Raw genomic sequence first — 13,038 nt, forward strand, 5'->3', positions numbered from 1 at the left:
TTATTTATCATGCCTGTGTCATGGGCATCTTCCTACACAGGCTTCACTTTAATAACTACTAGAAAAAACCAAACTTCAAAAAACTGACTTCCCCCTGACACAAAGAGAAAGAGGTTTGCTGATGCTGAAACTGTTTGAAAGGGGAGGAACTATAGAACAAAAGGCTATTTATCCCTTTGCATTCTACAATACAAGGGTGAGCGATATACAGACCTACAAGCTATTTTCAGTACTTGAAAAGTTATGTGGGTTGTGATCCAAGTCATGTGACTATGTAGGGGTGGAGAAGTGAACTGCAGAGACAATTTGTGAAATGAGAGCTGACGCTAGATAGATCTCCCTATTCCCAGGGCTGTACTTTGGCCACAAGATCGTTCTTATCCTCTGAGCAACGGAATTTGCGCTACTTACACTTACTACATGTACGAGGGAAATTGCCTCCCACCCAAGAAAAGCTTAGAGTGGTGCAAGGGTGAAAATAATCCAAACAAAATGTAAAATGTGAGTAACAACATATTCTTTCAGACACAGCATTTCCAGCAACAAGCATTCACTAACATCAAGGTAGGGAACTGTGCTTTCAACTGACTAAAGGAGTGGGCGATAAATTGTGTAACAAAAAAAAAAATCACAAATACCACTTCCTGAAGTATCCTTTGACTTTCCCGGGATGTCTCATCCAAGTACTGACACAGCCCAATCCTGTTCAGCTCGCAATATCTGACTTTCATAGATTCCAAAGTGCTTTAGAACCCAATAAACAAAGCAGCCCTGAAACACAGCCCTTTGGAGTGGAAGCAACCAACTAGTGCATTACAATTTTATAACATCAGAATGATTTATAGTTCTTCCTTAGCATGGAGAATTATCACACTCAGTGTATGTAACTTACAGACCTCTAAGCCCACAAAACAAATGCTCCAGAGAAGTGGGGAAACATTAACACGTGTATCATCATTGAATCACACACATCTTATTTTGTGCAACTCAGACCAATAATGTTGGACACGGTCAGATTTTCTCCACAAATCTTTAGCACAGTGGGGAGATTATCCAAACATTTCAGCTCTTATGGATCATATAAAATGGCTACGTCCAGTCCTTGGCGATATTTAAGGGGTTTGCCAGTATAGTTTTAACAGCAAAACCTCCTAGTGTAGATGCAGTTCACACCAGCAAAAGAGTTGTTATAAGTCACACCTATATCAGGAGGGTGAAAAATAGTATTCCAGCAAAAGGGCTTTGATGCTATAACTGTGTCTACGCCAGGGCTTTTGCTGACTGCTATGTCAGGGGAAAAAAAAAATCACTTAATCAAGTCTATGATTCTATGACATAACTATATTGGCAAAACTTAAGTGTACACCAAGCATCAGTAGGTACCCAGCAGAATGTGTTAAAGGCAAAGGTAGAAATTCAAAGGAATTCTGAACAGTTTGAGCAGTAACAACTGTCAGTGATGGGACATTGAGGAAATCATGTTACACTGCCTTTTGCATTCCAAAAAAATCATTCCCGAGGAGTTGGGCTGTAACTGCATATTGTCCAAGGTGAGTGTCATATTCCTGAGTGCAGTTAGAGGGACACTATTTTGAGAAGACAATGTACGCTATGTTGAAGGTGGTCAGAAAAAACAATGGATTCCACTAGAGTAATTCAGAGTTTGTCATCCAGAAATCCTAATGCTTATTATAAGTCTTATGGCAGTTCCATTAGACCTTTCTATGACCTTTATCAGATAAACGTTAACCCTATCAGCTTTTAATTTTCCATGTTTTATCTGTGTATGCCTTTAAAAAAAAACAAACAAAAAAAAAAACACAACGTCAGAGGCCATCCTGCATGTAACTTCATTTAAGCAGACAGCATCACTGCAGACATGAATCTGGCTCCTTCTGTTTTATCAGGATTCAGATCAGATGTATATCTGGGGATATTTCTAAAGACTGTGCGCATCTTTTCATTTAATGTGATAAGATGTGCCCTTCTAGTGCTCCAAGGGAATCTTTATAAACCCTACAATATTTATAGTTTTTAGACCAGTATTCAAAAAGCTAAGATCCCTCCCCAAATTTAATCACTCTTTCATTTACTTCTCTCCCCCCAGGAGGAAAAAAATAGATGGAAGAACTCTCACACCTCATGACATAACTGGAAGATCAACAAAACCTGATGAACGAACAAAAGGAAGCAAACTCAGTAGTCAAGTAAACCTCACTGAAAACACCTTGCCTCCATGTCTCCTCATTAAGCCTGGGAGCTGTTAGATCGCGCGTCTCAACTAATCTCAGCTACTGCGGTCAGGTGTGATACAGATCTCAGAGTTAATCAGGTTCTAACCAATTTATATATGTTATTTACATTTATTATATATGATTTTTATCTATATATATCCATTTATATATGTTATGTTAGAACCAACACCTTAGATTGTACCCAAAAACAAAGTGGAAGCCTGCACGGATTATAGAACAGTCACAACGCTCCCTCACAAACCAGCTGCTGCATCCTGTGCCAGATGAAATTTTTGAAAAGTCTTATGGACCAACCTTACATGACTCATGCTGCTGCAAACCAGCCTAGAGGTGACAGAGGCAGAGATCACTGTCTTAAGGTCGTTTATCCTAAAGGAAAAGGATGTAACTTTCTCACCAAGCATACCATGAAGGGATGAGTTAACCTAGCAAGGACCTGAGCCTGTATTTGCAGAGTATTTCAGATATGATGGTAAGATCACTAAACTATCCCGTATGTCCCCTTGGGGCCTGTCATCCACAGACTAAGCACCATCTAGTTTGGGACTCCTAAAGTTGACAGCTGTAATCAATGCACTACAACAGTGGAGAAGTGATTACCCGTAAGCCACCTAGTGCTTGCAATGACATAGCTTCGTCCCCCAGTCTCCAGTATGAGCACACCTGCAGGTCTGATATCGTCTCTAGCAAAGGACTGTTCAGTGTTTCTGGCAATAACAAACTCAGGAGCCCCGACAACAGGCCAGTCACTCCAAACACGATATATGGCAGGGACCACTGCACAGATTTCTGGAAATTAAGAGCAGAGATGGTTAAAGAAAGGGTGACCCATACATAGCATTTTACATAGTCAAGCACTTAATTTTCAGCCATCTGGTGAGGTAGGTATGATACATAAAGATTGGAACAGAAGACTTCAGAAAAGCAAAAGCTGGGAACCAATCTTATCAAAACCTCTGGATCCACACAGGTTTTGGAATGAATTTTAAACTAGTGCCTGCTAAATTCATGCATTCAAGCTTTTGGCTATGAAATCTTCACACAGTCAAACACTGATCTATGTACACAAATTGAGTAGATGTTGAATGCAAACCAAGTTTAGGGAAGCAAGAGTGTGAGGTGCCTAAACTGGATCTCCAGAAACGTGAATGTACAGTTTCAGGCAAATGAGAAGCCAGGCAAGTTCATTTCGAAAATTTGATCCCTTAAATGCAATTGTTAATTAATATTTTTGTTTTAAATATTTCACTCACTTTCAATCAAAAAAATTCTAAATCAAGACAGGAAAAGTTAACACAATATTAGACTATGATCAGGCATAAAAGTGCAATGTTTTATCACCAATATATACCATCTCTTAATTTTCTTCCTCACCAAAAAGAAAAACCTTATTTATAAAGGTGTTGGGGGAACTCCCAAAACAAACAAACAAACATTCTCCCCCCTCCATTCAACATTTATTTGTTCCCATTTTTACACAAAGCTGACACAAATTGATGATTTGTTTAAGATCACTGGCTCAGATTCACTACAGTGCCTAGTTCCTGCCAGACACAACAGAACAGAGTGGTCCCAACAGCCTCACCCGATCCCCACCACGTGTATCAGGGAGCCTATTACACTTCTGCAGGCAGATCTGCACTGGCCTAAGCCTGTCCTGAGTAGTCTGGGAGCTGCTCTAGTCTACACCAGCTAGCAATTGTCTCCCAAAGGCCAGATAGTCAGAATATGCCCAACATGCTCTGACTACCTGTCAGACCCCTTTTCCTGAGTCAGATGGGAGGACGATGCAGAAGCAAGGAAGCTCCACTCCACAAAGGAAATTTTCACCTGGCCAGATTTGGCAGCTTCCAGTTCCTTTGTGTCATTAGAAAATGTTTCCATTTATTTTTATGTAAGTATCTCAGGTCGCTATACCATACACAGTATATAGAACCCCTCCCACCCTAATTTCTCATTCTGTTGAGGGCCTATTCCAAAGTTCAGGCTCAGGGATTTTAAGTATCTCAGGTCTCTAAACCATATCCACATCTAGGAGATACAACCCTTAGCTACAAATTTTAATTTCCATATATCTAGTGAGGCTGCCTCTCTTCTCCATTAACATATTAAGGTTAAACCGCAAACCTCACATTTCAAGGAATAAACTGATCATTGCAGGGGTCTGGAAACATTGTTCCTTCCCTTTCCCTATTCATTTTCAGAAGGACATGTTTGTTGAGGCAATTTATATGAAGGGATTCATCTCTGGCATTAGCCACAGACGGGGGGGAATAATAACTATTAAAGACAGTGCAACAATCTCATCTGATTACTTTGCCTATCTAGGGTTTCATACAAGACTTATCACCATAAAATCTGAGCATCCGAAAGTGTGATGCTGTTGAAGTGTATAGGCCAGTTCCTGAAATCCTTACATGGATGATAAAACAGACTCAAACTAGTGGTGGGAGTTTTGCCTACATACAGGCTACATCCTGCTGTCCTTCACCATGCATGAGGAAGCATGATACTATGTTGACAAATCCTCCATTTTGATTATATTTTACAGATCTTGATTTATACACATAGCTTAAGCTATCTGATACATCGGAGGCAAGCAAGACAGAAATACAAATAAGTGCAGACGAACCAGTGAAGGGACGAAGGGAGCAATAATCCCGCCAACTCGGGAAAACATGGAGCAGGAACCCATTCCAACATTCCTAAGGAAGAATACAGGTATTAATGAATGGTATTTGCATGGGAGGAATGAAGAAGTCAGCAATAAGAAAATTCTTGGTCATGGTACTATGCCTATGACAAGTTCATTGGCAAGGGAGGTATTGAAATGCTGCTGAAAGCATTCCAGCAGTGGAACTATATACAGCGCTGAAGAAGAGAATCAAAGACCCTGTTCAGCTGAACAGAAATTTCAGCCATTGGTGTAGCCACCGCAGTCGAAGTACAAACCACTGTAAACTGTGATTTGGACTAGTACACATGAACCTTTCTTGAAACTGGAGATGAACGGCACTAAGCCAAATCTCATCTCGTAGCAGATTTGGTTGTGCGCACTAGAGGTTGCATTGGCCACCAACGGCTGTACCTGGGGGAACCCCCCCCCATATGAACTGCATCTATATGCTACATTCATCTGTCCACTCTCCCACAAAGAGCATGTGGCCCCACTGCACTCTATTGGATCAAGCATCCGGGCTGCTCAAATAGGTTTGTGAATGATCAAGTTGCTCTTAGCAATTGCAGCCTATTGAAGGTATAAACCCCAACAGCACTGGCTACACTAGCATGAATATTAATAAGATTATCTTATGTTTACACAGCAATTAGAGGATTTCGGCTGCTACTGCTATAAAGGTCCTATGACTAATCACAGCAGTTTTACTTTAAGGGAAAGTCTCAATGAGCAGATGCAGTTAACAGGTCAAAAATAAGATGGAAGTAAGAAGGGATTAGTGAAAGGGGCAAGAGAAACTACCACCGCAAAGTGAATTCAGATTACCTGATCACTGTAGGATAAAGCTCTGATGTGTAGATATAAACAATGTTAAATGCTGCACTGATTGTCAGTTTCCCCAGTAAAGACAAAGAACGGCTGTTCACAACTGCAAACACTCCTGTGGCTGATAAAGAAAATGTGAGCCTTGTAAGCATCTGTAGCATATACAAATGTCCTTCAGTAATCACTTCAGTTACAAATGGAATGGAAGGTAATCTGCTGAAGAGTTTGTTATGCTGACGATATCGGTCAAAGGTGGACACATTGATCATGTGTTGCTTCAGTAGGGCTCTCAAAGCTCAAGAGAATTCAAGAAATCCATCTTTCAGGAAACGGTGGCAAAAGTTACCTATCTGATTTCGTAAGATGTGACGGGAAAACGTACCCATTTTCTTTAGCCATTCAGTCAGATTGTATAAAGAGAAAGAACTTCTTCCTTTGAACACCCTGTGAAATGTATCTGAGAATTAAGTGTTCACACTACAGCCTTGCTCCTACTGATGTAAATGCACTACCACACCAACATAACAACTCTACCTCCACAAGAGGCAAAGGGCTTATGTCAGGTGTAGTTAGGGCAACTCATACGGGACCACTGAAATGCAACCAACCACCACTTGAACAAGCTGCAAAGCAGCAAGAGGAAAAGCAAAGCTTAGCCAAGGATACAAGGGAAGTCTCAAATAAATCATGGGATCTTTTGGCTTTAAGCTCTCATCTGGAAAGACACACAAGTTGCATCATACTCTAATTATCCATTTCTGAAGGATGCAGTGATGAGCTGATATCACTGGACCATTTCACAAAATGCAGGCGCAGGGTTTAAGGTATCTTTCCCCAATTCTAAGAAATGTCTAGTATAAAGCAGAGGCAGGAGTATGTTGATATTGTGGATTGGTAGGCTGGAGACATTGGTTCCATTCAAAACTCTTTCCCCAACTCATGACAATGCATTCAGAAAACCACTTCCCCTTACCATGCCGCAATTCCCCCAGTTGTACAGTAGAGATGACCATCACCTACATCATGTCAAAGTCATGAACCTAATGTTTAAGAAATCCTAAAATCCTGGGTTGGTGGATGTTGTATTTATGTTATAGACATGCACAATACTATTACGAAATACTTCAAACCCTCTTCACCCCCCTACCCCACCCCATCCCACCAAAACAAAACAAACAAAAAAACCAGCAGAAGACATTTACCTTTCTTTTCTGGAAGAAACATGACAATAAGACAGGCCAATCCTCCCAGGAACAAGAATGCTGCCAGTGTCCGTTTTCGGCCAAACCTGATGGAGGCCCCAAAAAAGGATAATACTAAGCATTTCTACTCCACTTTTCATCCAAGGACTTCAACGCACTGAGCAATCCAAATTCACCCAAAACCATTCTATTCACATAGTATAAATTACTGAAAACAATCTTCTGCAGAGTCTTTGCTTTCTCATTCTTTAAATTTCGCTCTTTATATTTTAAAACAGAAACCTCTGGTTGTCTCATAGTATGGTCAGCGCATGAGACTGCCAAGGATGCACTATGTAGTGGAGATTGTAAATCACTAAGATCTCCAGGCAGACTGGCTGAATAATCCTGGAGTGGCTTAGAAAGTGTTTTGGGATTCTTAACCGTGGAGTCAGAAGATCAAAAGTGTGAAGAATGCCATCTTGTGTTAGCAGAGAGTCAGAGCAGCTAGACACTATAGAACTCTCCTCAGGAGCTTCAGTTTAATCTGTGTGCGAGAGCTGGAGTATTATTTACTATGGGGGGGAAGGAGGGGGAGGTTGGTTGGAAAAGATTCATTTCACTTTCTTGAAAAATTAATTAGTTTTTTTACATAATTCATTCCCCCCAAGAGGACAGAGTGTGTTGGGACTGTTAATACTTCCTGTAACAGGACTAAACTGAGAACAAGTTAAGGGCAAGCTGGTACCCAGGAAAACTACCTTTGGAAAAAAATAAGTTAGATACTGGGCTTCATTCTATTAAATACTCACCACTTTTGGTTAATCAAGTAGATACAGATTGGGTAGGCAGGTATCTCTATCAGCCCAGATAGAGCCAAGTTGGCATATATACTTCCACCTAAATCACCTGCATTGAGCGTCAGACCATAGTATACCAAGCTGCACACAAACCTGCAGGAGGGGGCCGAGGAAGAGAAGAGAAAAATGTAAGACTAAGATTTTTTTTTAATGTTAGGTCGGTGCAATTAGTTCGTCTACTCCAATCTCCTACCTCCAACACAGTCACTACTTGCTATTTCAAAAAAAGGCAAAAGCTCTTAAAGTCACCTGAGCAATGCTGTAAGTGGAGGGAAATTATTCCTTTCTGCAGAGATCCAGCCCCTGACATTTTACTTTAAAAATGAAATTAGATTATATCTGTTGTGAATAAATCAAAAATAAAATTATCCAGAATTTAAAAAACCCCAAACACACTATGAATACGAAATAAATACATTATAGCTTGATAAAGGCATAGACATCAGCCTTTACAGTTCCCACTTTTACCCACTCCGGAACTAATTCTTTACAACCTGCTTGCCCAAACTTTTATAATTGCTTTTGCCCTCTTCTCATTTCTATAATCTGCTCCCATTTCATTAATCCTTCCATGATCCTTAATCCCCCCTAGCTGTTCCTTGGGATCTTCATTGTTCTCTTGCAGTTCTGACCTATGGGTTTCTTTGCAGAAAGACAAGTATTAAGTGATACCCCTCTGATCCTTTCTGCAATACATCAACATGATGTTCTTATGCCCTTGAATTTCAGCAGTTGAAGTCTGCTATGTAGTCAGTGTTTGGAATAAAGATATAAACACAGCTCCACATGGTTAACTAATATGAAAACTGCATGTGTCTTTTTTTAAAAAACCCAACTAATATAACTGAAATAAACCAAAATAAAAGGTTTAGAATAAATCTCAATGCTAGGGCTTTACTGAAACATGTAAGAAAGAGGAGCGTAAATAAATCGTAATTAAGCAAACTGCTTAACTGATTACCCATATCACCTCTCTCAGGATTCTCTGAATTGTGATTGCTGAACTGAAGAACTTGAATTGAATTGAATTTTAGAGCATTTTACTAGCTAACCTTAACAATAGCAACTACTAGTGTAGGATATGGAGACAAAAAATAGTCAAATCCTAGTGCAAGACTAACAAGCTAAACACAATTAGTTGATATAACCACCCAGGTTTTCAGAATCAATTAAACACCCCCACAATGAGCATAAATGTATTTTTCTAATCACTATCTTGGGAAGGGGACTATGTTTATAATTATGACTAAGGTCCCTCGGAATTGGGGCTTCACTTGTGCCAACTGGTTATCAATTCTAGTGTTGCTAACACAGAGGAAAAACAATCCAAAGCTAAAACACAAGACAACGTGGTCCATTATGTGTATGCTAATCCACCAATGTCTCCTTCCCAATGCATCTATAATAGTAAACCCATTTACCCGCAAATTTTATTAGCCCCAGGATCTGATTACCACTCCTACCTGCCTAACAAGTTATGACAAACTACAAAGAATGAGTCTAGTTCAAGAGGCTTGCACACTTGGTCTGTATACACACCTAGAACTTGAAAGGCAGTATGAAACAGTGAACTATGCAAGACATGTACAGTATTTCAGACCCTTAGGGCTTGTCTTCACTATCGTGCTATGTCAGTCAAAGTTACGCTAGTTAAGTTATGTAAGTAACCTAGCTTAAATCGACATACCTTAGGTCAACTAGCCAGTGTCCACCATAGGCGCCAACTCCATGGATGCTGAGTGGCTGAGGCACCCACGGGGAAAAAAACAGCGGGTGCTCAGCACCCAGCAGGGTGATTAGCTGTTGGCGTTCTACACTGATCAGCTAATTTCTTCCAAATGGCTGCTGTGAACAACAGCTGGCTCAGCCTGCTGCGGGCCATCAGCTTTTCGACCACACCTCCCTGCTCCGCAAGGGCTGAGTCAGTCCTGACTGGGGCTGCTGCTCTGGCCGTCAGAGGCAGGGTGGTTTCAGGTGCTAACAAGGAGGGCGGGCCATGTAACAAACAAACAAAAAGCCTTAGGGTTAGGGAGGCAGACTGGTCAAGAAGCACCGGCCCTAGCTGGGCAGGGCATTGTTCTATCCCTCCCTGCTCACCAGGGGCCACCCTGCCTGCAGTGCTTCTCTCCCCTCCAGTCCAGTGAGTCCCCTAGTGGCGACTACATCTGTAGGCACTGGGCAGCAGATGGTGAGTGACTGCATTGCATATGGAGCTACAACAGCTCCTTCTCCCAGCCAGGCTACGAGTCTGACCCCAGGGCACCAGTTGAATGAGTTCTGATTCCCAGCAGAGCCAGGGAGGGTGGGATGTAGTAGTAGCCCTCTCTGGCCAGGCGCCTGGGCAGAAGCCAGGTGGGCAAGCGGCAAAGCCACCGCCGCCTGGGTGGGAGCCCCCGCCACATGGGGAGGTCTGGAGCCCCAGCAGAATCCGAGCGGGCGGAAGCAAAAGCCCCAACGCTGCCAACTGGCTGGGGAAGCCATGTGGGGGGCACAGGAGGGGATGGTGGGACCCCACCCAACCTCCTGGCCCCGGCAGAAACTGAACAGGCGCAGGGGCAAAAGTCCCGCTGCCACTGCTGCCTGACTGGGAAAGCCACATGGGGTGGGAGATGCCGGATCCAACCCAACCCTCCTGACCCCAGCAGGTGAGGGAGTCTAGGAGGAGGTGGCAGAGCAAAGCCTCAGGGGCAGAGCCTCAGTGGGGCAGGGTAGGGCACCTCCCAGCAAAACCAAAAGTCAGCACCTATGGCGTCCACTACACTATGTCGTCGGGAGACATTCTCCCATTGACTTAGCATGTCTTAACCAGACCGGCTAAATCAATGCCGCTGCATCGATGACAGCGGTGCCAATTTAGTGCAGTAGCGAAGACAAGCCCTGCGTTAACAACAGTAACTTGTAAAGTAGCTTCGAAACCGAACAGTCGTTATTGGAACCTTTTACAAAACAAGGATACTGACAATTTTTGAAGTACATGCACAAGCATGTACAATTTCTACTACTTAAGTTCCCAGTTTCAGGAATTAGTCATCAATGGATTTGGCCATCTCTGAAGAGAAAGTCTGCATATTATTTATCACTAAAACTTTGCTCAGCCAGCTAGTTTTCGGCTCAGTTACTGTTCACAGCCAGAGCTGACACTGCAAACAGGTGGAATTCAGGATGGACATGAATAGTCTTGTCCACGTGCACTAGCAGGCAACCCGAATTGCTGAAAAATAGAAAGACAGTTAAAAGTGTCTATCCCACACAGGTAGTTGAGGTCACCAAAAGGACTCCCAGGTGGCCAGTACAGGACCTGTCTTTCCTTCCTGAAAGCTGAAGATGCGTGGAAGGAAGACAGGCTGTTTTATCCTATTTCAGCTAGGTGGTCCTTGTGGGTTGTTCTTTTTGGAGATGCTGGTATGGACCAATCAGATGGTGATCCATACATCTGCTGACGATTCGAAATGTCCAAACACAAAGAGTTGTTTCTGCTCCATTATCCGATCAGAAAAAGCGGCATCACCTTTGAGTTCTTGCAGCTGGGGCTGAAATTTTCCTCTCTTTTTGTGCAACACATCACATCAGACTAGCGTGTGCAAGACAAGTTAGTTGTACCCACAGCTATAGCCTATCTTAGGACATACTCTGAACATCAGCCGCTTTGTGCCAGTCAGCAATTTACCTCCCATGGCCAAGTTTGCACTTATGCTTGCTGAAGTTGCAGTTTCTCCATCAACACTCCACTAGCTCCTGAAACGTCCACTTAAAGTTCACATAGTGTATACACTAAGTCCCTCCATATTCTTTGATGCTCTTTCAACTAGTTCTAACAGTCCATTATACAACACAAAGTCACTTCAAGAGCCAGAATAGCTGTATAAATCTTCCTTGTTTTGCATAGCTGAGCTGTGTGCATGCATTATCAATCAAAGAGTTACATTTCTGATTATTCCACTTTATAATTGAGTGTCTTTATACTATTTAGTTTCAACTCCTCTTGTTTACTGCCTTTTCAGCACAGGCTATATAATATTACTAACTTGGTAGCATAAGCATGCTTGATTGCAAACCTCTTCACTTTCTCACTAAACTAAAAATAAATAATATGAACACAACCACCTTCGTCTACATAGGCAATCCACAGGTAAATCCAGTCATTAAAGTTTACAATAGTTTAGCCCAAGGCTGTATCACTTGTAGTCAAGTTCTTTTACCCATAAGTTTAATAATTGATGCAATCAATCAATTAAATAATTTCCTAATTTTTTTTTATGGCAACATCATATATCTTAATATTTTATATCAATTTTTTAATTAATTCATTCACAGAAAAGGAAAAAGGGGAAGTTACCTCAACTGCACCAACCATACACTCTTGTGAAAGGCTGCAGAGACTGAGTTTTCCCAGACTATTTGGAAAATCTGAAGAAATCTTGCTGTTAGACCTTGAGTTTTCAGTCTCTCAGGCCTGTCATATATTTTCTAAAATCCTTAATGCCTGGGCAGCTGTTAAAGAGTAATAACTCATAATTTTGCAGCCTTATTTACTACACATGCCATGTATTAGTCTTATTTCTAGATGGCAGCAGAAAGACTAGAGTAATCATAGCTACATAAACCAAACCATGCATCTTTGGAAAGTTACGTTTTTGGTACTGAACAGATCTAGCAGGCAGAGGTGTGTGTTTCATACAACAATACTGGGTTTCACTTTCCCCCTAACATATAGATTGGTTACAGTAGATAGGCCACTCACCTACCAGTGCCACATTGTTCTTTACAAACATAGTGAGAAAGCGATCCTCCATGAGTATGAGGGACTAATACCACTGTCTTATGCTAGGCTGGGTGAGGCAGGTGCTGTGTAAAGTTCCTACAGTTCTGCCAATCCACAAACATGATCAGTGACTTTGGAAATTCCAATCTTGATCTATACCAAGCGCTGCCGAAGCACCTCAATCATGATCTACAGCCACTCCTGCGAGTCGGCTTTTGTTCTTTTCTGCTTACAAAAAGAGTTGGCCTTAGAAACTATATTTGTTAGTGGATCTCCAACATCTGAAATATACAGATAACGTCGCCTTTTGCTGATTATTCCTCATCTGAAGTTAGAATAGGCAACATTTCTATCCAAAAAACCCCAACCAATAAAAACCCTAAAACAAGTCAACCTAAAAAAGGTTAATGAATTCGAAGAAGTCAAAAACAAAACCCAGCTCCAAGCAGAATTACTACCATGAAAAGGGAGAAGTGCC

At 41.7% G+C, this 13,038-nt stretch overlaps 1 protein-coding gene across 7 annotated transcripts in view; it reads right to left on the reverse strand.

The window, feature by feature from the left end:
* The window catches only part of SLC22A15 (solute carrier family 22 member 15), a 44,319-nt gene that overhangs the window by 11,209 nt on the left and 20,072 nt on the right, over window positions 1-13,038 (reverse strand). For 5 of the 7 annotated variants that reach the window (XR_010919341.1, XR_010919340.1, XR_010919339.1 and 2 more), the window contains exons 7-11: window positions 7,751-7,891; window positions 6,960-7,045; window positions 5,758-5,878; window positions 4,888-4,960; window positions 2,856-3,044 (exon numbers count right to left, since the gene is read on the reverse strand). Coding sequence is in view for 3 of the 7 variants with exons in the window: in XM_067546025.1 (XP_067402126.1) it covers window positions 2,856-3,044; window positions 4,888-4,960; window positions 5,758-5,878; window positions 6,960-7,045; window positions 7,751-7,891 (610 nt within the window). In the remaining 4 variants the exon portion in view is untranslated. The remainder of the gene's footprint in view (window positions 1-2,855; window positions 3,045-4,887; window positions 4,961-5,757; window positions 5,879-6,959; window positions 7,046-7,750; window positions 7,892-13,038) is intronic. The other 2 variants (XM_067546026.1, XM_067546027.1) reach the window with 2 other exon arrangements.

The sequence above is a fragment of the Emydura macquarii genome, unplaced genomic scaffold (genome assembly GCF_026122565.2).
Source record: "Emydura macquarii macquarii isolate MOO-44397 ecotype Brisbane River unplaced genomic scaffold, CSIRO-AGI_Emac_v2 contig_1119, whole genome shotgun sequence".
Lineage (NCBI taxonomy): Eukaryota > Metazoa > Chordata > Testudines > Chelidae > Emydura > Emydura macquarii.